Genomic DNA, 27,748 nt, shown 5'->3' with positions numbered 1-27,748 from the left:
AGGATCCATATGGCACATGCTGTGAAGCAATTACTGAGGTGCAGACAGACAGCTTGTTGGTTGTCATACCTACATAGAATGCAGCACAGTGGTTTCAGCTTAGCTTGTAAATCAGATGACTAGTTTCACAGTTAGCCCTGCCTTTGATGGGATAGGTGATGTTAGTGACTGGATTGGAGTAGATGATGGTAGGAGGATGTATGGGACAGGTCTTGCATCCAAGTTTATTACAGGGGTATGAGCCATGAGGTAAGGGATTGGGAACAGGGGTTGCGTAAAGATGGACGAGTATATTGCACAGGTTCAGTGGACGGCGGAATATGATGATAGGAGCGGTGGGAAGGATAGTGAGCAGGACATTTCTGATTTCAAGGCACAACAAGAGGTAATCAAAAGCCTGGAGGAAAATATAATTCAGTTGCTAAAGTCCCGCATGGTACTGAGTTACGAGGGGAATGCTCCTCTGTGGCTGGACTGTGGGAATTTGTTAAATTTTTAGGTCCTTTCACACTATACGTGATCCGAAATTTACACAGAGCTGCAGCTCCATGCAGCTTTAGTTGTCAGCCACAGTTTATCATTGGCGAGCAGTGCCATGCCACACTCTCAGCAACACATGGTTGGACGTTTCCAACAGTCGAGATGTGGAGAACTAGCTTGTAATGTAACAGTCAAACATCCTCTGAATTGAGATAGATTAGGATATCCCTAATGCATCAAAAATACAAAGGCTGCTCTCCAAGTTACTGGCCGTGTGAACCTAAGTGATTCTTTTGTGTACCCAATGGCACCCAATACTGACACGCCCGGGTGGAACTAAGTAAAGAAGGGATATTAGTGTTTAATGTCCTTTCAACAACAAGGTCATTAGAGATGGAGCACACGCCGGTATTGAGGTAGGACGGAGAAGGTAAACGGCCATTCCCTGCAAACCATCACACTATTTGCCTCAAGTGCTTTAAGGAAAGCACAGAAAATGCAATCAGGATGGTCAGAAGCAGATTGTGCTAGGTGCCATGTCAATATGATGGAGATGAATGCGTTCTATCTACTCTGAGGCTCCACACGCGGATACGCCCATACTGACGCTATAAGCAGAGGACTGACTTTTGTGGAAAAAAAACATGTAATGCCACTCCCGTCCCCACGGAGTTGTCATTGGGTGCAACACTGTGGCAGTACTTGGTCTGCTGCCACACTGAAAGAGGCTGTAACAACTGTTGCTGGGCTGACAGTCTGCAGGGCTCCAAATGATGTTGCTTTTCCATGTGGATACTGGTCTGCAAACAAGCCCACATACTGAAATGTGTGCAATGTGGCCACACGAATAATTTGTATGTCCTTTCAGGAGCTTCGTCACATGGGGCCATTCAGATCCTAGAAGTGTAAGATATGGCCTTCCTGAACTCATCGACTCCATATTTGCACAGCATGTGATGAGATCTCAACCGATATGAGCAATAGATGATTCTTCTTATCACACAAGGCAGAAAATAATATTCTCATGAACAGTCAATGTGGTCTGATTTTGAAACTTGTCAAGTAATGTTTCCATTTGTACAGAATGTAGATGACACTGCTCCTACCTACATGGTATGGCTGCACTAAAATGCTGATCATTAACAAATTTGAGCAATTTTACATTTGTTCATCACACTACATTTTTAATGACCTGAAGTTAAGCTTCATCATTCAAATCTTTATCCTTTCATACATTGGTTGGCTTTGATAAGTTTAAGACATAAGAACAACAAAAATACATAAAAATTTACATACAAATGAAAATCTAACAAATACAGTAATACATACTGTTTTTCCAAGGGGAGACGTTGGAAGTGATGATGTGAAGCAGTGCAGACAACGTAAAGCTATATGAAAAGTCATCAAATGGCATCGAAGATTTTCAATCAGATTCTTTAACAGATCCTGCAAAACAAAGTATGAGTCTCTTAGAATACAATAATTTCTTCAGACAACCACATTTACTTTTCCTGAGTGATGTGACAGGGCCAACGGCTAATATACATGGAGGAAATTGACAGTTATGTATCTTAGTCCATAATTATGGAGGGTGTATTAATTATTCAAATTTTATTGCATTGTGATTTTAAGAAAAGTGGGTAAAGATGCTAGAGAAATTCTAAGGAGCATATTGTCAATGACTGACAACTCGATTTTTCACTAAATTTAGACAGATACCTTTATTACATTCCCTTATTACAATGCGTATCCAACATGGCGAGATACCCCTGATGTATTTGAAACAAAAAGTCACATTGTTAATATTGAAGATTACCCTGAAATATTGCAAAAATGGGACACTGAAGCTCTCAGGGAAAGATTAGATTGTACGTACTAGGAGGAACAAACCAAAGACAGAAGTCAACTCAACTAAATACATTTTAGTTATTTGTTTCTAGTGATCATCTAAACTATGAAATGTTCACAAAATCAAACAAAGGGAACTCCAGGTAAAAATATCAACAATGCAGGAAAATACAGATTGCTACTTGCCATAAAGAAGACATCATAAGTTACAAACGAGCACAATTAATTGTACCTGTCTGCGACTTAACGTGTCTTCTTTATGGTAAGTAGCTATCTGTCTTTTCCTATAAAAATATTAAGATTTTTATGTAAAATGGATGAAACTGAATGAGATACCATAAAATACTTAATTTTAGCAGGTTTAAACCAAACAAATGAAAGAAAAGGACTTGGATTTGGCATTAAAAGATATTCCCTCTTTGCTTCTGTCATTAAGAAATGGGCTGCTGAATTTCAGCATAATTATCTGCCCAATGAAGATGTGCAAAAGCATATATGACTGATATGGAAGAATGTTAAGGGCAAATTGGTCCATATCCACTGTATTTTAACACAAAAATTTGGTCACGACTCAATGGCTGAAACACTGTTCAAAAATAGTTTCATAACTGTAGATGAAATCACAACACACCTGAGACAAAGCATCAGTCAAAAGAATTCCATCTGCTGGAATAGCCATGGCTACTATTTTCTAGAATTCTTGTAGTATGGTGCTCACAGATTATCTTCAGAAGTGCAAAACCATCACTGGGGATAGTTTAGTACTAGATAATCTGAAGAAGGCTAATCAGGCTAAACCTCTGTATCTTGCAAAGAAGAAAGATATCGTCCTTCATAAAAATGCACCTTCACACGTCTCAAATCACTGCTGCAATAATAATATCCTTTGTTTGAAGTATTTCCACATCATATCGCATGAAGAGACAGCAGAACAGATGCTTATTGTGGACAAATTTTATTATACTGGGGGCATTAAGAGGGTGGAAAGTCATTAGATTAAAGTAATTGTTTTACAAGATGACAATGCTAAAAAATAACAATGAAAGATAAAACTACAGGTGACATTCTCTCTCTAATTTTGTATTTTCTTCATCAGATCAATAACTTTCTACCCATTCCTCATATACAGTGAAACACGAGTTACAGTTTTCTGGGGATACAGGAAACTAAAACAATTTACAAAGAACAACAGTAAAAAAATAGATTATTACAATGCACTCCAGACAATAAGTGAAGAAGTGATCAAACAAATAGTTGGCTCAAAATATTACACTACAATGTTCCTTTAGGCTTAGTACTGCTAGTGGTGGAGGTACACCCTGTTTTCCTTTGAACTACAAGCACCTCATCCACCCAATTACATAGGTAAATCTTAAAATACTTCAGGCTCTTTAACGTTCTGCCTCACTCCATTAAAGAAAATGAGGTAACAGCTAGTGGCCTCACCAGAAGTGAATTGGAAAATACAGGAAATCTATATCTGGGTGGAACAATACCTTCACTGAATGTGCCTTAGCCACTGCACCAAATCAAGGGTGCAAGAGGAAGAGGCAAGAGGTGAGAAGAAGGGCTCATACTCAGTACACTGCAGCTACCATTGCAGAAACTACATGCACAATGTACCAAATATGAGCTGAAAAGCTTTCTTACTGAAATTTGATCTCCAGTGTTATTATGCAAACGTATAATGTAAGAATGTATTGATGCTTGAAGGAGGATTGAACACATTCTCAAATGAACTGCTAAAGCCCTTTCCACTGAGATGAAAGTGGTATTTTGATAATAAATTCTAAAAGGGAGATAAATATCATAACAACAAGAAGGGAAGAGCTCATGAAAGTGGAAAATAAAGAGGCATGAAAAGATGCAATAAAATAAAAGAGCATCAGTCAATGCAACAAAATGATGGAAGCTGAAGAAATGAATTAAAACTTGTGTCATGGCCGGGATGTGTCATGGCCGGAACTTGAACCCAGGTCTCCTGGATTACTAGGCAGGAATGCTAGCCATTACACCACCACAGCACAGATGTGAACTGAAGTGTGTGTTAGGGAGGACATTGGACTAGGGTAGTCTATGCAACAATCTTAGCTACAGAGCTGTGGTGGTGTAACAGCTAGCATTCCTGCTTAGTAAGCAAGGATACCCAGGTTCAAGTTCCAGTCATGGCACAAATCTTAATTTATTTCTTCAGCTTTCATCATTATCATAGATAAAGATGAGACTCAAATGTCTCAAGGAAAATTTAATAATAAGATATAATGCAACAAAACTTTCAAACAGCATCTCCTTATTTGAAAAGCAGTAGAAACTGCATATCATGTACTGGTACCCATTATAGCTGTTTGTGACAAAGCAAGTCAGAATCTTTTCACTTCCTCTATTGTTTTGCTACATGCCTCCTTAAAGTCATTTTACTTTCATTTTTGCCTAATTCATTTACATACATCTGCAGTTCCATAAGAGAGAAAGGTTGGCCCACAGTCTTAAAGAATATACCACTATATCTAATTTTGTGCTTAGTTTTGTGTATGTACTCAATTTCCTAATTTATTTTGACTATTTCGAGCTAATATCTTTTGTTATAGGGTGAAATCGGTAACCATTTCATGACTTAGATTATATTGTTGACTTATGCACAAATATAGATTCTGTACTAATTCTAAACATTTGGAAGAAGACCCAATAGGATTCTTAAGGTGTTTATTTGGCACTATTCGAAAACATGTTAACAAAGTCAGCCCTTAATTAATTCCAAAATAATTACAAGGTTTGTCAAAAGTATTGTTTGTATAACTATATCGTAATTTCATCATTTAAACAAATAATTCAGCCTAACCCATGTAGTAGAAGAAACTGTTAAAAAGAAGGAATTTTTCCATATATGCAGTTAATTGAATGAATTATGTTTTAATTTCTGTAACTTAAACATTGAACAAAGTATAGTTTCATTGCCTCTTATTGTGAGGATATATAAAGGCCTGATTTTTTGTCCCAAGACAGTCAGTTCACGGCCCATTTTTTGACGAGGAAACTGTAATGGTTAGATCAACAACAGTGCATTAGATTAGATTAGTTTTCGTTCCATAGATCCGTGTTGAGGAGATCCTCGTGGATGTGGAACATGTCACCTTTTTTTTATTATTTATTTTTATTTTTTTTAAGCTGATCTTAACCATGAAACAAGTGTAGCACACATAGGCCATATGTTAAAATAATGACAGTTTCTATTCAATAGTGTCAAACGTACCATATTATTCTGCAAGAGCTGTGTTTCTACTCCTCATAGATTTTCAACGGTAAACTATTGTAGCAGTATGCTGACGTTTGCCTGCAAACTATTAATGAGGCTTATCAAAAGTTAACCAATAGTGAACTGTAAACATAACTGCATAATATTGTGGGGTTGTGAACAGTGAAAGTAAAGAACTTTGAAATGCAACTGTGCAACTGTCAGCTACATCATGTACAGTAGCCAGTGTTGAACTTCCACCCCATGCCCCCATTTTTCAGGCAGTATAACAATGCAGTATGTCGACACCAAGGAGTATCAATGAAGGAATAATGCAGGTGAATATCACACATTGTTTCTTGTAGATGATATCAACAAAATGGGAAGTTGATAACATTTAGATTACAATCGCCAGAAGAAACATTTTGTATCATGATGAAAAATGGTTTATGTGAGAAAATGATAAAATAGGGCAACTCAGTAAGCTGCTTGTGTCTGTTATGTGTGGATGGATATGGGTTGCGAAAGCTTGAAATTTGTGTGTGTGTTTGTGTTCGTTATTGTTTCTATCAATGTACCAATGCTTTCACTTGGTAAGTTACAGAATCTTTGTTTTTAGAGGTCCAAAAGTTTTGTATATGAAAGCTGACATAACAGCAAATGTTTTCCATTTACTACAGTCTTTGTATTAGAACAAACTTTAGTGACATCCATGTATAATGTTTCTTTATATTAATTACCTGTTTGACATTAACCAAAGTAGATGGTTATCAGCCAATTTAGTACAGAGTGCAAGGAGTGTGTAATGTATCTGTGATACTACTACTGTTCAACTGTTGTAAACTGGCTGCGCAGAGAACAAAGACTTATTCACAAGACTTTTTATAATGAGCTTACTATTAAATCATACATAGGATTGCTATTAGATTCAAGCATGATTAGACAGATTTCACATAATCACAAGATGAGGTAATCCTGTCTGTGTATGAAGAAGAGGGAAATAATATACGAGGCTGATGAGACTGTAACAACTGACTAATCAATTTCCATTTTAAGCAAATGACTGTCACATTAGATTTTATAAGAGTTCTGTGGGAAAGAACTGTTTGTGCATTCATGGCTTATGAACAGAGCATGCAGCCTTTTGAATTTAAGGAGATGGGACCTGGATAAACTGACTAAACCAGAGGCTGTACAGAGTTTCAGGGAGAGCATAAGGGAACAATTGACAGGAATGGGGGAAAGAAATACAGTAGAAGACGAATGGGTAGCTCTGAGGGATGAAGTAGTGAAAGCAGCAGAGGATCAAATAGGTAAAAAGACGAGGGCTAGTAGAAATCCTTGGGTAACAGAAGAAATATTTTATTTAAATGACAAAAGAAGAAAATATAAAAATGCAGTAAATGAAGCAGGCAAAAAGAAATACAAACATCTCAAAAATGAGGTCGACAAAAAGTGCAAAATGGCTAAGCAGGCATGGTTAAAGGGCAAATGTAGGGATGTGGAGGCTTATCTCACTAGGGGTAAGATAGATACAACCTACAGGAAAATTAAAGAGACCTTTGGAGAAAAGAGAGCCACTTGTATGAATATCAAGAGCTCAGATGGAAACCCGGTTCTAAGCATAGAGGGAAAAGCAGAAAGGTGGAAGGAGTATATAAAGGGTCTATACAAGGGCGATGTACTTGAGGACAATATTATGGAAAAGGAAGATGATGTAGATGAAGATGAAATGGGAGATACGATACTGCGTGAAGAGTTTGACAGAGCACTGAAAGACGAGTCTAAACAAGGCCCCGGGAGTAGACAACATTCCATTAGAACTGCCGACAGCCTTGGGAGAGCCAGTCCTGACAAAACTCTACCATCTGGTGAGCAAGATATATGAGACAGGTGAAATACCCTCAGACTTCAAGAAGAATATAATAATTCCAATCCCAAAGAAAGCAGGTGTTGACAGATGTGAAAATTACTGAACTATCAGTTTAATAAGTCACAGCTGCAAAATACTAACATGAATTATTTACAGACAAATGGAAAAACTGATAGAAGCCAACCTCAGGGACGATCAGTTTGGATTCCGTAGAAATGTTGGAACACGTGAGGCAATACTGACCTTACGACTTATCCTAGAAGAAAGATTAAGGAAAGGCAAACCTACGTTTCTGGCATTTGTAGACTTAGAGAAAGCTTTTGACACTGTTGACTGGAATACTCTCTTTCAAATTCCAAAGGTGGCAGGTGTAAAATACAGGGAGCGAAAGGCTATTTACAATTTGTACAGAAACCAGATGCCAGTTATAAGAGTCGAGGCGCATGAAAGGGAAGCAGTGGTTGGGAAGGGAGTGAGGCAGGGTTGTAGCCTCTCCCCGATGTTATTCAATCTGTATATTGAGCAAGCAGTAAAGGACACAAAAGAAAAGCTTGTAGTAGGTATTAAAATCCATGGAGAAAAAATAAAAACTTTGAGGTTCGCCAATGACATTGTAATTCTGTCAGAGACAGCAAAGGACTTGAAAGAGCAGTTGAATGGAATGGATAGTGTCTTGAAAGGAGGATATAAGATGAACATAAAAATCAAAATAAAAAAAAATAAAAACAAGGATAATGGAATGTAGTCGAATTAAGTTGGGTGATGCTGGGGGTATTGGATTAGGAAATGAGACACATAAAGTAGTAAAGGAGTTTTGTTATTTGGGGAGCAAAATAACTGATGATGGTCGAAGTAGAGAGGATATAAAATGTAGACTGGCAATGGCAAGGAAAGCGTTTCTGAAGAAGAGAAATTTGTTAACATCGAGTATAGATTTAAGTGTCAGGAAGTCATTTCTGAAAGTATTTGCATGGAGTATGGAAGTGAAACATGGACAATAAATAGTTTGGACAAGAAGAGAATAGAAGCTTTCGAAATGTGGTGCTACAGAAGAATGCTGAAGATTAGATGGGTAGATCATATAACTAATGAGGAGGTATTGAATAGAATTGGGGAGAAGAGGAGTTTGTGGCACAACTTGACTAGAAGAAGGGATCGGCTGGTAGGACATGTTCTGAGGCATCAAGGGATCACGAATTTAGCATTGGAGGGTAGCGTGGAGGGTAAAAATCATAGAGGGAGCCCAAGAGATGAATACACTAAGCAGATTCAGAAGGATTTAGGTTGCAGTAGGTACTGGGAGATGAAGAGGCTTGCACAGGATAGAGTGGAATGGTGAGCTGCATCAAACCAGTCTCAGGACTGAAGACCACAACAACGTGAATATTTCCACCCTTCAAAAGGAAAGAGAGACATACCACTAGCTGTTACTAAGCAGAAGTATTGTATGGTGCGCACAACATACAATACTTCCTCGCTTACAGAAGGAGTTATAGTCTGTTTCTGCATTATGATAGTAATTTACAGTTTGTTTATGTAAACTGTGACATCACTTATTGATACCACCCCATGGACATCTGTAGGTTGGTAATAGAATGACAAGTTTCCGTCAGACACCGATAGTGGTTGTTCGGGATCTGGTGGATCTAATGATACACGCCCAACGAGCCACACTTCCAGCGGCTCTGGACTATGAGTGCCCTCTGCTGCCACGATACAGAATGGCTGGTGGCAGCCACTCAATGCACTAGCACTTTGAGCGTCTTCACTATGATACAATCGCTTGTGCTAACTTAAGGGCGCCTCCTCCTGGTCGACAATGTGATAGCTGGACTCTGTTTCTTGGTGCATTATTTGTATTGGGTCTTCATATACTTGGAGAAACACATATTAAATAAATCTGTTCAGTTTGTTAACTTGTTTGCTAATCATTCCTATGACGAAGGTTGCCGCAACACCCCATAAGCCCACCTTTCCTTACCATTGTGTGTGAAGCTGTACACAGCAAAAACCAGTTAACCAAACAATTCATGAAGAATGTGTAAACTTTGCAGATTACTGTGTGGTAGTTAAGGGTTTCACCACACCCGTTATATACTTTATCAGCAGAAGAATGCAGCCAAGAACTATTGACAGGTGGACTGAAAATTTGTCTAAATACTCCAATATAGTGTATAAATGATTCTGTAATATCTAAAATTATGTACATTATCTGGTTACCTTAGTCTACCATAAACCTTTATGAATCCACAAAATGATACCATATGCTGTGTGCTTTAGAAAATTAGAAATGGTGACAAACAGCATCCTTAAATAACTTATTTATGATGGAATCAATTATAGCGCTCCTAGGTTTGAAACCTTTTCCATACTCATCACTTTGCTTCTGCCTAAAATTATTTTTAAGATGCTGTATGATTAGTAAATCTGCAGGCTACAGGGAAGACTTCTCTCCTACAAACCCCATTAACAACATGTGGTTTCTTCCCCCTCCTCGAACATTTTTTGCCAATGACCACACTAGATAATGTGATTATTTCTTCTTTAAGTGTATTATTTTACGCGTTACATGTTCAATATCTATTACAGATTTAATTTTCTTAGAAAAACACCAATCATTCAGCTAACAAACAAAATATAAACTGAATCATCCTGTATAAACTGTATCATTCCATGTCTAATGACTATGTCGGTGGAACATTAAATCCTTGTCAATTTTCCTTCTTCCTGTATCATTAGGAACAGGAAAATTCCAGAAACATGATAATGTGCGGAAAAAAGCACAAAAATTAGCCCTTTTTGTTGAAACAATGCCAAATTGGCCATTTTTACCAATAATGGCAAAATTCTCTAATTTTTCCATACAAAAATATTTTAAATCTCAGGACAGTAGTTTACTAATATTCACTGATACTTATTCAATGTTCAAACTGCATTTTGATTGCTAATCTCAAGCCTGAGGTACACGTATAATCTTAAACTGACAGTTCATTTACTGTGTAACAAACTTTGACGTGATGATGAAATTAGCACCAAAATTAGCAAAAACAATATGGAATTTGGCAAAAAAAACACTGAATTTGGCAAATATTAACAACAAATTTGCAAACGTAATAACCAATTTTTAAAAATAAGAACAAATCTGGCAAATAATTAACACCGATTTTTGCAAAATAAGCATCTTATTTGGCCATAAAATAAAACAATTTTTCCCTATCCTTATGTCTCATCACTTTCATAACAATTTAGTGTTATTCAAGTAGAAATAATATTTATTACTGCAGCTTACTCACTCGGAAGCAGGTATCATCCAAAAGAATAGGAGCCCTTTGCTTTGTGGGAAGAGATTCGACATATGCACGCAAAGACGGCAGACGCCTGAGATACTCGAGATCCTCTGCAACTAAACCAGACACACGGGAATCCAGTTCTTTATGTGAACAACACAATGAAAACCAGTCCCGGTCAGCATAATGGTCCATCATACAAATCTGTAATAAATAAAACAAAACAATTTAATTTACCAACGAAAATTCACATGTAACAAAATCCACGGACATAGTTCCTGCAGTTCAGACCACACATTGTCAAATTACTGAATGTGAAAAATGATCCATTGTTTCCATTTCCAAGCAAATATGCCTCAGATACTGCTGTCAAAAGCACATAAGACTACACATATGGTTGCTGACCATTATTTGAAACAGGAAAATAATCTTCCATTGGTAATTTAACATGTTGCAGACAAATAAGTGAATTACATACATCAAACAATGGAAGATCAAGGATGGAATAATGACAATATTATGTAAAAAGAAGACTGATGTTCACCATGTAGTGTAGATAATGAGTTGCACACAAGCACAACAAAAAGACTGCTAAACAAGTAAGCTTTCGGCCAAAAGGCCGCCTCCTGAATTTGACAACATACACAAATAAGTTCATGGTAAATTCATGCAAATGCAACACACACACACACACACACACACACACACACACACACAAAATAGTCTATGGCTGCTGAGACCAGACTGCAAAGCAGCAGTGCATGACAGAAGCAGCAATGTGTGTGGTGGGGATAAGGAGGAGGGTGGGAAAGGGAGCGATACCAGGGAAGCGGTGGGGGATGGTAAAGTGCTGCTTGTGAGAGCAAATAGGGATGGGGTGAGGAGAGGATAGGGCAGCTGGAGCAGTGGGGAGTTCAAAATAAGGGGAGGGTTGGTGGTTGTGGTTGTGGTGGTGGTGGTGGTGGTGGTGGTGGTGGTGGTGGGGTAGCAGAAAGAAGTAAAAAGACTGTGGGTCAGTTGGTGGAACAGAGGGCTGTGTAGCGCTTGAGTGGGAAGAGGGAAGGGGATAGTGACTGTGACTAACAAAACTTGAGGCAAGGAGGGTTGCAGGAATTTAGGATATATTGCAGGCCATCTTGGGATTACACATCAGCAAGGTAATGCCGGCCTGCACAAGGTTAGAGTTTCTACTTCTTGTCTTAGTGCTTGCCAAACCCTACACTAGGCAGCAAGGTCACCGGATCTCTCCCTAATTGAGAATGTTAGGAGCATTATGACAGATGCGAAGCCCACATCTACTACAGTAGTACAAGTTTATACCCCAACTAGCTCTGCAGATGAAGAAACTGAAGAAATGTATGATGAAATAAAAGAAATTATTCAGATAGTGAAGGGAGGTGAAAATTTAATAGTCATGGGTGACTGGAATTCGAGTGTAGGAAAAGGGAGAGAAGGAAACGTAGTAGGTGGATATTGATTGGGGCTAAGAAATGAAAGAGGAAGCCGCTTGGTAGAATTTTGCACAGAGCACAACTTAATAATAGCTAACACTTGGTTTCAGAATCATGAATGAAGGTTCTATACATGGAAGAACCCTGGAGATACTAAAAGGTATCAGATAGATTATATAATGGTAAGGCAGAGATTTAGGAACCAGGTTTTAAATTGTAAGACATTTCCAGGGGCAGATGTGGACTCTGACCACAATCTATTGGTTATGACCTGTAGATTAAAACTGAAGAAACTGCAAAAAGGTGGGAATTTAAGGAGATGGGACCTGGATAAACTAAAAGAAACAGAGGTTGAACAGAGTTTCAGGGAGAGCATAAGGGAACAATTGACTCTACCATCTGGTGAGCAAGATCTATGAGACAGGTGAAATTTCCTCAAACTTCAAGAAAAATATAATAATTCCAATCCCAAAGAAAACAGGTGTTGACAGATCTGAAAATTACCGAACTGTCAGTTCAATAAGTCACAGCTGCAAAATACAAATGCGAATTTTTTACAGACGAATGGAAAAACTAGTAGAAGCCGATCTCGGGGAAGATCAGTTTGGATTCCGTAGAAATACGTGAGGCAATACTGACCCTACGACTTATCTTAGAAAATACATTAAGGAAAGGCAAACCTACATTTCTAGCAGTTGTAGACTTAGAGAAAGCTTTTGACAATGTTGACTGGAATACTCTCTTTCAAAATCTAAAGGTGGCAGGGATAACATACAGGGAGCGAAAGGCTATTTACAATTTGTACAGAAACCAGATAGCAGTTACATGAGTCGAGTGGCATGAAAGGGAAGCAGTGGTTGGGAAGGGAGTGAGACAGGGGTTGTAGCCTCTCCCCGTTGTTATTCAGTCTGTTTATTGAGCAAGCAGTGAAGGAAACAAAAGAAAAATTCGGAGTAGGTATTAAAGTCCATGGAGAAGAAATAAAAACGTTGAGGTTCGCCGATGACATTATAATTCTGTCAGAGACAGCAAAGGACTTGGAAGAGCAGTTGAACGGAATGGACAGTGTCTTGAAAGGAGGGTATAAGATGAACATCAACAAAAGCAAAACAAGGATAATGGAATGTAGTCGAATTAAGTCGAGTGATGCTGAGGGAATTAGATTAGGAAATGAGACACTTAAAGTACTAAAGGAGTTTTGCTATTTGGGGAGCAAAATATCTGATGATGGTAGAAGTAGAGAGGATATAAAATGCAGAATGACAATGGCAAGGAAAGCATTTCTGAAGAAGAGAAATTTATTAACATCGGGCATAGATTTAAGTGTCAGGAAGTCGTTTCTGAAAGTATTTGTTTGGAGTGTAGCCATGTATGGAAGTGAAACATGGACGATAAATAGTTTGGACAAGAAGAGAATAGAAGCTTTCGAAATGTGGTGCTACAGAAGAATGCTGAAGATTATGTGGGTGGATCACATAACTAATGAGGAAGTATTGAATAGGATTGGGGAGAAGAGACGTTTGTGGCACAACTTGACCAGAAGAAGGGATCGGTTGGTAGGACATACAGGAGGCATCAAGGGATCACCAATTTTGCATTGGAGGGCAGCATGGAGGTTAAAAATCGTAGAGGGAGATGAATACAGTAAGCAGATTCAGAAGGATGTAGGTTCAGTAGGTACTGGGAGATGATGAAGCTTGCACAGGATAGAGTAGCATGGAGAGCTGCATCAAACCAGTCTCAGGACTGAAGACCACAACAACAACAACAACAACAACAACAACAACAACATGGGCAGGGCCTTTCAGCCAGTTTGGGATTTTGATCATCTAACTCACCAGTTACACAGAATTTGGTACAATACCCCTCAGGAGGACATCCAACAACTTTATCAATCAATGCTGTGCTGAATAACTGCTTGCATAAGGACCAGAGGTAGACCAAAGTGTTGCTGACTTCCTCAATTTGTCAAGCTGTTACTTCTGAATAAATAATCCAATTTTTCTGAAATTATAAACATTTGTTTCTCCATACATGTACAACACAACTACACATTTCCATGCCACTTGGATACTACTTCGGTGATGGGTCTTTTCTTTTTCTTTTTTGCTTAAGTATATTTTGTCCTAACTTCTTTTCCCTGTTGCCTGTTTGTCTTGTTTTGTTTTAGGGTGCAAAAACAACTAGGGCCATATGCGCCCATGTCAGAATCATAAAACACAAAGACAAAAAAGAAGGTAAAAACTACTACACAAAAGCCCAATTGACAGAAGCGAAGACAGCTAAAAACCCACAGACTTGGAGAAAGGTCCATAAAATACACCACAGAGAAACAGAAGTCCTGAACTGAAGATTAAATGCCCTTTGCCATACTGTTATGATGGGTAAAAAGTAAAATATGGTCGACAGTCCCCACGTCATTCACTAAAATGGCTTATAGCTCAGACGGCAAACATAAATGAGAATGTAAGCGTTTTAAAAAATGGCATTCTGTCAGGAAATGGCGAACCGCCAAAGATTGAGGACAATGGTCACAGAGTGGTGGGGGAGCTCCACTTAACAAATGGTGATTGTTAAAAAGACAGTGCTAAAATGATCTCCTCACAACACGAGGGCCAAGCCTCTGGGAGTTTCTTAATTTCCCAGACATTGTTCCCATGAAGGGAGCACCAGTGGTGATGCAAAAGTTACACCACCTGCTGGTATGAGACAGTGACAGCTTTCCTGGACCTGTTGCACTAAGGGATGGATGGTGCACAGCACAGAGGCACTTAAGGGCACAGAGAGTTGGAGCAGGTGACACAATTGAAAAAGCCTGTGTTGCTGGATGTATTGCGTCGGTTGATACAGGGCAAAGAGCTCTGCTGTAAATACTGAACAGTGTTCCAGAAGGCGATACTGACAATTTTTGGTACCAGTGACAAAGGCACACCACACACCACTGTCAGTTTGAGAACCATCAGTGTATACAAAGGTCTAATGCGAAGTTCTGTGCAAAAGGCTGTGAAACTTACAGTGATAGAGCAAAGCTGGAGTAATGTCCACAGGCCACTGCAGGAAGCTAAAGTGATAAAGGATTCACACCCATTCGAAAGAGGCCGCTAATGTGAAAGTGAAGCTGCTGGAGCAAGAGCCGAAAGTGAACTCCAGGAATTAACAGAGAAGAGAAACACGCCCCGTACTGGTGATCAAAGGAGTCATTGAAGGAGGCGGCATAGGATGACCAAGCAATGCAGACAAATGGCATGCGTCTCTGCTGAGGACAAACTCATGGCAGTATGACAACAGTGCAGCTTCTGCACACAGACTCTCAACTGGGCTAGAGTGAAAGGCACCAGTTGCCAGATGGATGTCATGATGGTGGATAGTATTGAGATGTCGTAATAAAGACGTAAGTGCAGATGCATTAACAAAACACCCATAATCTACTTTCGAACAGAGAAGGGACCAGTACAAACGGAGGAGGGTTGGCCGATCCACTCCCCAGGAAGTTCGACTGAGGGCGCACGGGACATTGAGGGACCAGGTACAGTGGGCAGCCAGGTAAGACATGTGGGAGGACAAACAAAGTTTCCTATCGAACAAGAGCCACACGAATTTCATAGTTTCCAGGAACAGGCCCACGATGTAAAGATGGTGGATGAAACCAATTTCGACACAAGAAATGCATACAAAGGGTTTTGTCAGTGGAAAAATGAAAGATTTCGATGTTCCATTAGTACATGTGATAGGACATTGCTGAAGACGCTGCTCAATGACACAAGTCTGTGGGAAACTGCAAAAGTGCGCAAAATCGTCAATGAAAAGATAGTTGGAGATGCCTGGTGGGAGACAGGCCATAATAGGGCTAATGGAGACAGCAAAGAAGGCGCCACTCAGAACAGAACCCTGAGGCACACCGTTTCCCTGGATAAAGGCGTCCAACAAGGCAGAAGGCACACGTACCTTGAAAACTCAGTCTTTTACAAATTCTTGAAGAAAACAAGGCATGCTGACACAGAAACCCCACATGTAGAGAGTACAGAGGATACCAGTCCTCCAGCAGGTACCGTAGGCTTTCTCCAAACCTAAACACACAGCCACAGTCTGGTATTTCCGCAGAAAATCATTCATGACGTGGGTTGACAAAGTGACGAGATGGTCAACTGCAGAACAGCATACTCAAAATCCACACTGTGTAGTGGTTAGTAAATTGCGAGACTCAAGCCACCATACCAGGCAGGCATTAATCATACGTTCTGTCACCTTGCAAACACAGCTGGTGAGAGAAATGGGGCGATAGCTAAAAGGAAGGTGTTTGTCCTTACCGGGATTATCTAAAGGTGTGACAGTGGCTTAACACCAACATCTGTGAAACATGCCCCCTGCCCACATGTGATTGTACATATGAAGGAGAAAGTACTTGCCCACAAGAGAAATGTTCTGCAACATCTGAAAGTGAACATTGTCTGACCCTGAAGTGGAGGATTGGGATGAAGTGACAGCTTGTTCTAGGTCCCACACAGTAAAGACAGCATTGTAGCACTCACGATTTCTGAGAAGAGATCAGAATCGCCCGAGCCTTCTCTACTCGTTTCCTATGGAGGAAGGTAAGTTGATAGTGAGTGGAGCTTAAAATCTCTGCAAAATAGCTACCCAAGGTATTGGAGATAACAGTAGGGTTCACTATGACACCATCTGCTACTATCAAGCTGGAAATCAGGGAATGGTCCCAGAGAGACATCCGAGATTGGACCACACGATGGCAGGAGGTGTGGCACTGTTAAAAGAATTAGTAAAAGAAATAAGCTAGCTTTTTTGATATACCAAAGAATGAGATGACACTGTCCATGGAATTATTTATAATGAATGCAATTTGCCATCACAGGATGAGTGTTAAAAAAGCGGGGATCATGTCTCCGCACATGAATTGCATCTCAGCACACCTCAATCCCTCAAGGAACTGGGACACGGTGTGGTAAAGAGGAAGTGCAAGGAATGGAATGTTCTGTGGCAGTAATGATAACATATCAGAAGGAGAAAGTACTTGCCCGCAAGAGAAAGGTTCTTTAACCTCTGAACGTGAACAATGTGTGACCTGGGGCGGAGGATTGGGATGAAGTGACAGCAAGCTGGAGACGATGGGCAAGCTGGGCAGTGCAGAAGAAGAGCTCCAAATGGGAATAGGTGTGTGTAGAGTCTGAAAGAAATGTGAATGCTCCTGTATTAAGGCAGATGAGGTTACGTTAGCTGAGAAGGTCAGCCAAGAGGGCACCTCTTGGATAGGTTCTGGGAGAGCCCCAAAGGGGATGTTGTGCATTAAAGTCACCGAGCAGTGGAAAGGGGTGAGGGAGTTGCCCAATCAACTGGAGGAATTCTGCCTTGGTGACACCAAATGATGGAGGGATGTAAACGGTACAATGGGATAAGGTGAAGTGAGGAAGGAAAAACTAGACTGCAACATCTTGAAGCAGGGTAGTCAGGGATATGGGCTGAATGTGAAAGTCATTCCAGATGAGCAGCAAGACTCCCCCATGAGATGGAATGCTGTCCTTGGCGGGAAGGTCAAAGTGGACTGGGAAGAAATGCAAGAGCTCAAAGCAGTCATGAGGATACACTTTTGTTTTCTGGACACAGAGAACAAGTGGACGCTGCAACCCCAAGACCAGACAAAATTCCCCGTTGTTGGATCGAAGGACGTGAACGACCCATTGGAGGACACTCATGATGAGAAAAGGGGAGGAGGGAGAAAATGAACGGGCATCACCTCAGTGGCTGCTGAGTGCCATCTTTCGAAGACTCATTGCTACAGGGTGTAGAGGCTGGAGGATCCTGCTCCATGAGATCTACATGTGAGTCAGCAACCTCCTCCTGTCTGTGTGCGGAGTCCCAGGCAGAAAAACGGTTGCACCAGCAACACAAGGTTTGCTGGGCGAGGGTATCAAGTGGTGACACCATTGAAGAGGATCTCCCGAGTCAGCTAAGGAGAAGACAGTTTCCCTTTGTTTGATTCCTTGGAGCCTTTCCTGTCAGCAGAGGAAGACTCAGATGCTTGTTGCCTGGATGGATATAAGATGTCTGCACTGGAGTATTCCTTCTGTTCTTTCCAGACTGCCAATTGTGGGGCAAGACTTTGCCTCATGAGGTGAATGTCTGGTGTCATGTTGCATAGCTTAAGGAGGAAACACGGATGCTACTGTGACAATGGCCAATTTTAGAACTGTGCTGCTGAATTTGAGGTAACATTTCTGCATGGCCTTGTCCTTCATGGAGCGAGATGTAGTAACAACAGTATTGCAGGAGCTGGATGGTAGAATGCAGCGTTTCAGACTAGCCAACAACTTGTGAGCAACCGGGTAAGGCATTTTTTAATTCCTTCAGATCTCCTGGACGGCCCGGTCATCAAGAACTTGGGGGCAATCTCAGAAGGAGGCGGCATGGTTGGCATTGCAATTGATACAGTGGGAAGCAGGAGGCAGGCAATCACACTCTTGAGCATCCTACCAGAGGTTACACAATAGGCCAGGTGTTGACATGATATTCGAGTGTGATTGTAATGATGACAATTTTAGCGGGTTTGGAATGTACGGTCAAACTGCGATGGCTTAATAGCCTGTTTTGATCTTTGATAGAAGCATCCCTCTATCAAACTGAGGGGAAAAAGTATGTATAAGCACTAAGGATGATCTACCATTTTCATGACCCGATGGACTGCAATGACACCCTGATCAGAGTGGTACATTTGGATTTCTGCCTCGATTAGACCACCGAGCAGCCTAGTGTAAATAACACTATGGGAAGAATTCAGTGTTCAATGGGCCTAAACATGAACAGGATAGTCATGGAGGAGTGAAGCTGCAAGCAGTTGTCATGCTTGTTATCAGAAGGAGTCTCCAAAAGCAAAGTGACATTGCTTGACTGAGAGCAGGATTTCACAGGACCAGTAACTGCACCAACACCTTTCTGAATAATAAATTGATTTACCATAGCAAAGGACTGAACTGTCTTCAATACACGAAACCACGAGGAACCGTGGTGGGACTGGGAGAGTCTTTGAATTGCTAACCTCATTTAGTTTACTTTTAGTAGATGTCGACTCGGAAGATGATGATTGGTTCAATGAGGGAAAATCCCCAATGACTGCCACCAGCATCTCCGATGGCGTGCTCCTTCCAAATACGGGAGTGGCATGAGGATGCAGAAGACACATAATGTGTATCCACAGGATATGTGGCCTGTAACTGAAAAAGTGTCACAATGATCTCTTCATTGGCAGAAGATTCCAGAATTGTCCTCCATTCAGATCTCTGGTAGGTGACTGCCAATGGGAGGTGACCATGAGAAAAAGATTGAATAACCAATGAAAGGATAACATTCTATGGGATGTGGAATGTCAGAAGCTTGAACATGGTAGGGAAGCTAGAAAATCTGGAAAGAGAAATGCAAAAGCTCAATCTAGATATAGTAGGGGCCAGTGAAGTGAAATGGAAAGGAGACAAGGATTTCTTGTCAGATGATGGGGTAATATCAACAGCAGCAGGAAATGTTATAAATGGAGTAGGATTCATTATGAACAGGCAGGTAGGGCAGAGTGCGTGTTACTGTGAACAGTTCTGTGACAGTGTTGTTCTTATCAGCATTGACAGCAAACCAACACTGACAACGATAGTTCAGTTATACGTGCTGACATCGCAAGCTGAAGATGAGAGAGAGAGAGAGAGAGAGAGAGAGAGAGAGAGAGAGAGAGAGAGTAAAGGGTGTATCAAAAACAATCATCCGATTGGGCACGTCTATATTTCTGAAACTAATAAACATAAACAATGAATTTTGTTTTTGATTAACAGGAAACTCCCAAAGGTTTTATCCATGCCTTTTCATAGTTATCCAACATGCTCCCCTTAAGATGCATGGTGCATGGTGCATATCAATGCAGCATGCAAATTGTTCCCTCACTGCTGCAAACAAGTCTTGAGTTACATCTTCCACAGCTGCTGTTATGCGATGTCTCAGTTCATTCACTGTTTTTGGTAATGGAGGCACATAAACGGAGTCTCTTATAACCCCCACAAGAAATAATCACATGCAGTCAGGTCTGGTTTCCCACAATTCCAGATGCCAGTGTGGCAGTGCCACATCCTGTTGGCAAATCAAGGTTTTCAAATCAGTCTCTAACTGTAGGAAAAGAAAGTTCTCAAGTATATCTCAAGTGTATCTTGTTGTGCTTCCTGTAACAGTGTTCTTGGCAAAGAAAAATGGACCATACACCTTTTCCTGTGAAACTGCACGAACCACATTAAATTATGGAGAGTCCCTCTCATGTTGCAGAACTTCATGTGATTGTTCTGTAACCCATATTCTCAGATTATGACAGTTCACCTTTCCATTTAAGTGAAATGTTGACTCGTCACTAAATGTGGAAAAAAAACCACCATCCTCCATCTTGCTAAGAACGAAATTACAGAACTCCACAGGTGGTTGTTTGTCACCTTCACAAAGAGCTTTTAGTAGCTGAACTTTGTATGGTTTCATGTATAAGTGTTGGCAGAACAAACACCAAGCAGACATTGGGTGCACGTTGAACTGTCTGCACGGCAAACTGATTTCTGCAGCCTCCTTGTGAAACTATGGCGGATGTGTTCAGTGCCTCTGTGAGACACTCTGAGACAGCCCGCCAATTTGCCTTTACAGAAACAACCTGTTTCTTGGAATTGTTCATGCCATCACCTAATGCTGTGCCATAGGAGGATCCACACCGTACCTAGTACGAACGTCACACTGAACAGTTATTACTGACCTGCACTACACAAAACAAATACAAAACGCTTTCTGTTGCCCTGACGCCATTTTTACTAGAACTGGAACTGAATTGGGAGCATACTGCTGCTACATAGCGGGAACCATATAAAACTGAAGAGTTTGCTCTATCTGACAGTAGGTTGTTCACACACATATCTCAAACAACATAAGAGTTATGATTTTTTTTAATCTGATGATTATTTTTGATAAACCCTGTATATGAGGATATACAATGGGTAACTCAGTATTTAAAGGGAGATGAAAATCATGGTGGACTGGAATGCAGTTGCAGGGAAGGAGTAGAGGAAACAGTTACAGGAGAATATGGGCTTGTGATAAGGAATGAGACAGAAGAAAGACTAATTGCATTTTGTAATAAATTTCAGCTAGTAATAGTGAATACTGTTCAAGAATCACAAGAGGAGACAGTGAATTTGGAAAAGGTCATGTGATATGGAAAGATTTCACTTAGATCACATTATGGTCAGGCAGAGCTTCCGGAATCAGACAGTGGATTATAAGGCATACCCAGTAGCAGATACAGACTCAAATTACAATATAGTAGTGATGTGTAGGCTAAACTTTAGGACATTAGTCAGGAAGAATCAATACACAAAGAAGTGGGATGCAGAAGTACTGAGGAATGACAAGATATGCTTGAAGTTGTCTAAGCAATAAGCAACAGCTCAATAGGCAGTACAGCTGAAGAGGAATGGACATCTCAAAAAGGGCAATCACAGAATTTGGAAAGGAGAACATAGGTACAAAGGATTAACTGCAAAGAAACCATGGGCAGCTTCAGTTGGTTGGTGAAAGAAGGGAGTACAAATATGTTCAGGGAAATTCAGGATTACAGAAATACAAGTTGCTTAGGAGTGAAATAAAAAGGAAGTGCCTGGAAGCTAAGAGGAAATAGCTGCATTAATAATTTGAAGGATTCGGAAAAGAAACAATTGTTTGAAGGATTCACTCAACATATAGGAAAGTCAAATTGGTGAAATTAAAAGCAAGGGTAGTAACATTAAAATCAAGTGTTAAAAGAATAGGAGAGAGCAGATAGGTGGAGAGTGTACACTGAAGGCCTCTACGAGGGGGAAGATTTGTCTGATGCGATAGAAGAGGAAATAGGAGTCGATTTAGAGGAGATAGGGGATTCAGTATTAGGTTCAGAATGTAAAAGATCTTTGCAGGACTTAAGATCAAATAAGGCGGAATGGATAGATAACATTCCTATTGTCTGACTTTCAGAAGGATATCATCCACACAACTCCCAAGACTGCAAGAGCTGACAAGTGCACAATCAGCTTATCAGCTTAACAGCTCAAGCATCCCAGTTACTGACATGAGTAATATACTCAAGAATGGAAAAGAAAATTAAGGATGTGTTGGATGACAATCAGTTTGGCTTAAGGGAAGGTAAAGGCACCAGGGAAGCAATTCTGACATTGCGGTTGATAATGGAAGCATGACTAAAGAAAAATCAAGATACATTAGTAGGATTTGGTGACCTGGAAAAGTGTTTTACAATGTAAAATGGTGCAAGATGTTTGAAATTCTGACAAAAATAAGGGTACACCATAGGTAGACGGGTAATACACAATATGTACAAGAGCCAAGAGGAAATAAGAGTGGATGACCCAGAATGAAGTGCTCGGATTAAAAAGGGTGTAAGTTAGAGATATGGTCTTTCACCCCCACTGTTCAACCTGTACATCAAAGAAGCAATGATGGAATTAAAAGAAACATTCAGGAGTGATTAAAATTCAAGGTGAAAGGATATCAACAACACGATTCACTTATGACACTGCTGTCCTGAGAGAAAATGAAGAACATTACATGATCTGCTGAATGGGATGAACACTCTAATGAGTGCAGAATATGGATAGAGAGTACATTGAAAGACAAAAGTAATGAGTAGTAGCAGGAATGAGAACAGCAAGAAACTTAACCTCAGGATTGACTATCACAAAGTAGACGAATGAAAGACGGAGCAAAGAGTACATCAAAAGCAGATTAGCAATGGCAAAAAGGGCATTCCTGACCAAGGGAAGTCTGCTAGCATTAAACATAGACCTTAATTTGGGGAAGAAATTTCTGAGAACGTATGTTTGGAGCGCAACATTATATGAGAGTGAAGTAAGGGCTGTGGCAATACCGGAACAGAAGAAACATTGGAGATGTAGTGATACAGGCAAATGTTGAAAATTAGGTGGACTGATAAGGTAAGGTATGAGGTGGTTCTCTGTAGAATCAGGGAGGAAAGAAATATGGGGGAAACACTGACTTGGAGAAGGGACAAGATAATAGGACATCTGTTGAAACATCAGGGAATGACTTACACAGTACAAGAAGGAGCTGTAGAGAGCAAAAACTGTGGAGGAAGACAGAGCTTGGAATACATCCAACAAATAACTGAGGACATAGGTTGCAAGTGCTACTCTGAGATGAAGAGGTTGGCACAGGAGAGGAATTCATGGTGGGTCAGTTAGAAGCCTGATTTTTTTTTTTTTTTTTTTTAAAAAAGAGCTGTGCCATGCTGTTATTAAGGAAGCAGCTGAGACTAAATTAGCTCATGCGATGGTAATTAGTACTCACTGCCGATAACTTCTGGTGGGTCATCTTTGGTTGCCTGTTGGGGCTACTTGCTTACTGCGCATGTAGTCTTTTTGCATGTGTCGCATTGTCTCATTTTGCACCTGTCTGCATTCCCGTAAGTTATTTGGAAGTTTTATAGGTGAGGAACTCAATTTTCACAGGTTCATTTCTGTTGTACGACTTTTTATAGTGTTTCCAGCTTTCAACCATTCCTTCTTTGCTTAGTATTGGCTTACCATCAGATTTGTAGATACAGCTGCTTTTCTTTTCTGCAAAGGTCTTTGAAACTGTCCTATTGGCAGCTTCCACCTTCCCCATAGTCTAGCATGCTTCTACAGCTTTGGATTTCTTTTCTAGCCATTCTTGTCTGGCCATTTTCATTTTCTTTCCATCCCATTTTTTGGACATCCGTATTAAATTTCATCTGTTCCTTTTGCTGTATTTTTATTTATTTTTTTCCATTTCATCAATTAAATTCACTATCTCATGTATTATCCCAGGGATTTCTACTGATTCTTGTCTTTTACATATTTGATTTTCCACCGCATTCACATCTCCCAAAGCTACCTCTGTCTTCTATGTACTTTTTTCCTGTTCCCATCAACTGATGGCTAATACCCTTTACAAGACTGAACAATCTCTGGCTGTTGCAGTTTATTCAGTTGTCATCCCCTGAATTTACTAACTCTCTGCTATCTCTCAGTTTTAACCTGCAGTTTGTAACCAATCTATAATGGTAACAGTTCACATATGTCCTTGGTAATGAATTGCAGTTTAAAAACTGGTCTTAAAAACTATGTTACCATTACATAATTTCTCTGAAACCTCTTGGTGCCTCCAGGTCTTTTCCACATGTACAATCTTCTTTCATAATTCTCAAACCAAATATTAAACTGATTGAAGTGTGCTTGGTGAAAAATTCTACACGGTGGCTTCCCCTTTCATTCTTCTCCCTTAATCTGTGTTGTTCTACTATTCTTCCTTGTCATCCTTTTACTTCTATCTTTCAATCTCTTTATCTGCTGAGCTAGTAGGTATATGAACTGGTACCAAGGTGGTGGATGTTGGCTTTGCATCTATCATGGTTACAATGATGCACTGGTGACACTCTCTTTGTACTTTACTTCCATTTCTGTTTTTGTTCATTACTCCTGTATATTTGAGTGTGTGTTGATAACTTTCTACTCATCTGATTTGATTTCTTCTTCCCGCCAAAACACATCACCAATTCCCAATATAATTTTAACCTATCCATTACTCTTACTATATTTTCTAATTTACTGACCTGTTTATGGGATGTAAAATTCCAAGACCTGGCATATGCCAAGGAGTTTTTTTTTTTCCTGATGACATCATCATCCTGAGTGGTCTCTGCCCAGTCAGTTTCTACCTCTGGTTTAGTTTATTTATTTTCTAAATTAAATTTTCTAAATTAAATATGCTGACACAAAACTACTGGTGCTGACAAGTAATTTTCCAGCATTAACAGTTTCATATTTAGTCCAACTGTTGGGTATTTTGAAATCAATCACCATCTTTTGACACACATCATGAGGGCAAGCAGTTGCCACATAGAGCAAAGCAAAGCCAATACTAAAACTCATGATTTTTTTAGCAAAGATATGGAAAAAAGTAAAATTATTATAATATTTCATTTAAAACAATGCAGTTCTGCCTTTAGGAGGGAAAAAAAAAAAAAAAAAAACCACAGCGAGCTTGTCATGTTATCATTTAACTGAAATTTTCATGTTCCCATAACTATGTCATTTTAAGCCAAGAATAGTTTTTTCTACATCCAGTCCCCTGATATTTGTTACTGAACACTCAAGAAAAAAATTTAAAGTCTTTTACCTTGTATGCCTGTATAAATCCTTGTACGGAAAAGTCGTGAAAGAGAAATATGTCCATAAGGAATCTGAATGCTTTACTTCCCAAACGGAACAATATGTCTTCAGAAAACAGCACCTAAAGAGCAGAAATAATCACCTTACATCAGCAAAAAGAACACAAAACTCACCCACATTCTCTCTCTCTCTCTCTCTCTCTCTCTCTCTCTCTCTCTCAATTCCTTCCATCATGATACAAAACAATAATTCTTCACAACAAAAAGTAATTAGGTCAAATTAAAACACTACATAATGTTCCAAAATATATTGAAATTTTATTATTCTGAAAAGAGGAGAGTAGAATCATTTTGACCTCCATCCATTTTTGTCTATAATATAATAACTTTCTACACAGTGTCAAAACAGAAGGCAACTGTTTGTCAGAGCATACAGCTAGACTATACATTGTACAGTTTGATGCAAATCTATTTTTTGGATGTGAAAAAGCCCATGAATGACATTCATTATGAAGCATGAAGTAAGAAAGCAGAAAATGTTGATTTGTTTTCAAAATGGTTACAGAATCTCCCATGACTAATTAATGCATCAAAATACCATAGTTACACAACATAAACCTCATGAGCTGTAAAGAAAAGGAAGGAGTCTTCACTGCTGAAAAAATTGCTGATACCTTAACAATACTTCATTCTGAAACTAGTTTCAGTTGTAATACTCTTATAACACACATATCAAAAGATGTGTTATTACACAAAAAACTATGATGTCCGACATCCTGACAAACAATACAGCTTGCATGTCTGTATGTGGATATAAATCTATTACATGATAATTGAAAGTCAAAAAGGTAACAAATTTAACAGCCCTAGTAGTTCAACAGTTTATACCACAAACTATAATGTTCACATAATAAACTATTGAAGCAATATTCTCCAACAATATGTGTATTATTTTCATTGTACATTGGGAACAGAGTTCCATATCACAGCCAGTAACATCCAACCACAAAACATTAGCCCAGAGCACAAGCAACTGCAAGATGTGGGCACACTGTGTCTAAAAGAGCTGACATACTAACAGACAAATTCAAATAAAATGCATAGGATGCTCTATGTAAATGAACTGGAGCCCAAATACTGGCACCACCGGCCACTGTTGAGCTCCAGAGGAGACATGTTTAAGAAAGGGATACATTACTGCATGCCATACTGGATGGCCTGAATCACAGCACAAGAAGCTGCTCCACATACTGTACTGTAATGCAAGGGAATCACATGCTTCATGAATGTCCTCAAGTCACTAATGGAAGAACACAACACACAGTAAAATACCATCAACATCTCAAACTCAGTTCTCCAGTATATCTTGTACTTGTCCACAATGATGCAAGGTGGTTTTTTAATGCACTTATTAGCTTTGGGCATAATGTCTCTCAGCTTTAAATACATGGTCATAAAATGAAGTTACTGTGAAAGCAGCTGGAATTCTAGTTTATTTTGTGAGTCTTTCAACTTGCCACTAACAGTGACTAACTTGACTGAAAGTGTCAAAGATTTTTCTGAATACGTTTTTTATCAGAAAATTTTTAAGCTTTGTCAGCGTGACAACTTAATGGCTTTCTTTTACTTTTTCCTAAATTACTGTACAGTTGATGTCATATTCAGAAATTTAATCACTTGTTCTACAGCACTGTTCCCAGTTTCCACAATTGTGTGTTTTCCTAGTTTCTCCTTTTTTTTTTTATAAAATGAAGATGTTCTGTAGCTTACATATACATTGTTTGAGTAAAGAAATGGGCAATTTAATGGGAGATGGAATTAATATCAATATAAATTCTAGTGTAATTTAACAGATGTTTGTATTTCACACACTTTTTGTAGGAACAATACCCTTTGTAAGATTGTATTATGTCTGCAAGTTTGTTCACTGAGCACTTAAAAGGAAAACTGTATTTGTTGCAGTTAAATCCCAACTCTTTAGTCCAATGATCACACTATCTCTTCCCTATTCAATGTAAGTAATCACATCAGTTGTTACCTAAAGCAGTGATTTAATGTCCAAATTGTTACGTTGTAAATACTTTAGAAGGAAAGGTAACAACTCACTTAAAATTAGTAGATGTGTTGATCTTTCCTGAAGTCCCTTCCAAGAATACCATCTCAACAAAAGAAAGAACAGCTATCTGCAACCTCCAGGTAGACCCCAATTTAATCCTCCTCTTGCAGACAAAGGTAACAACACTGTTGTGATGAATCACAGTGCTTACCTGATAGAACGCATTCACTAAATGTCTGACACTTCCATCTACAAAACGTCCAGTATAGCCTCCGATCACCAGGCCCATACCAAAAACCTTTACCTCG

General features: G+C 39.5%; 1 protein-coding gene across 2 annotated transcripts in view; it reads right to left on the bottom strand.

The window, feature by feature from the left end:
* The window catches only part of LOC126284386 (origin recognition complex subunit 3), a 114,281-nt gene that overhangs the window by 40,939 nt on the left and 45,594 nt on the right, over window positions 1-27,748 (bottom strand). For both annotated transcript variants that reach the window (XM_049983273.1, XM_049983274.1), the window contains exons 7-9: window positions 25,393-25,506; window positions 10,727-10,924; window positions 1,810-1,926 (exon numbers count right to left, since the gene is read on the bottom strand). In XM_049983273.1, coding sequence (XP_049839230.1) covers window positions 1,810-1,926; window positions 10,727-10,924; window positions 25,393-25,506 — 429 coding nt within the window. The remainder of the gene's footprint in view (window positions 1-1,809; window positions 1,927-10,726; window positions 10,925-25,392; window positions 25,507-27,748) is intronic.

The sequence above is a fragment of the Schistocerca gregaria genome, chromosome 8, assembly GCF_023897955.1.
Source record: "Schistocerca gregaria isolate iqSchGreg1 chromosome 8, iqSchGreg1.2, whole genome shotgun sequence".
In the NCBI taxonomy this organism is placed as follows: Eukaryota; Metazoa; Arthropoda; class Insecta; order Orthoptera; family Acrididae; genus Schistocerca; species Schistocerca gregaria.
This window is presented reverse-complemented; position numbering and strand designations above follow the sequence as displayed.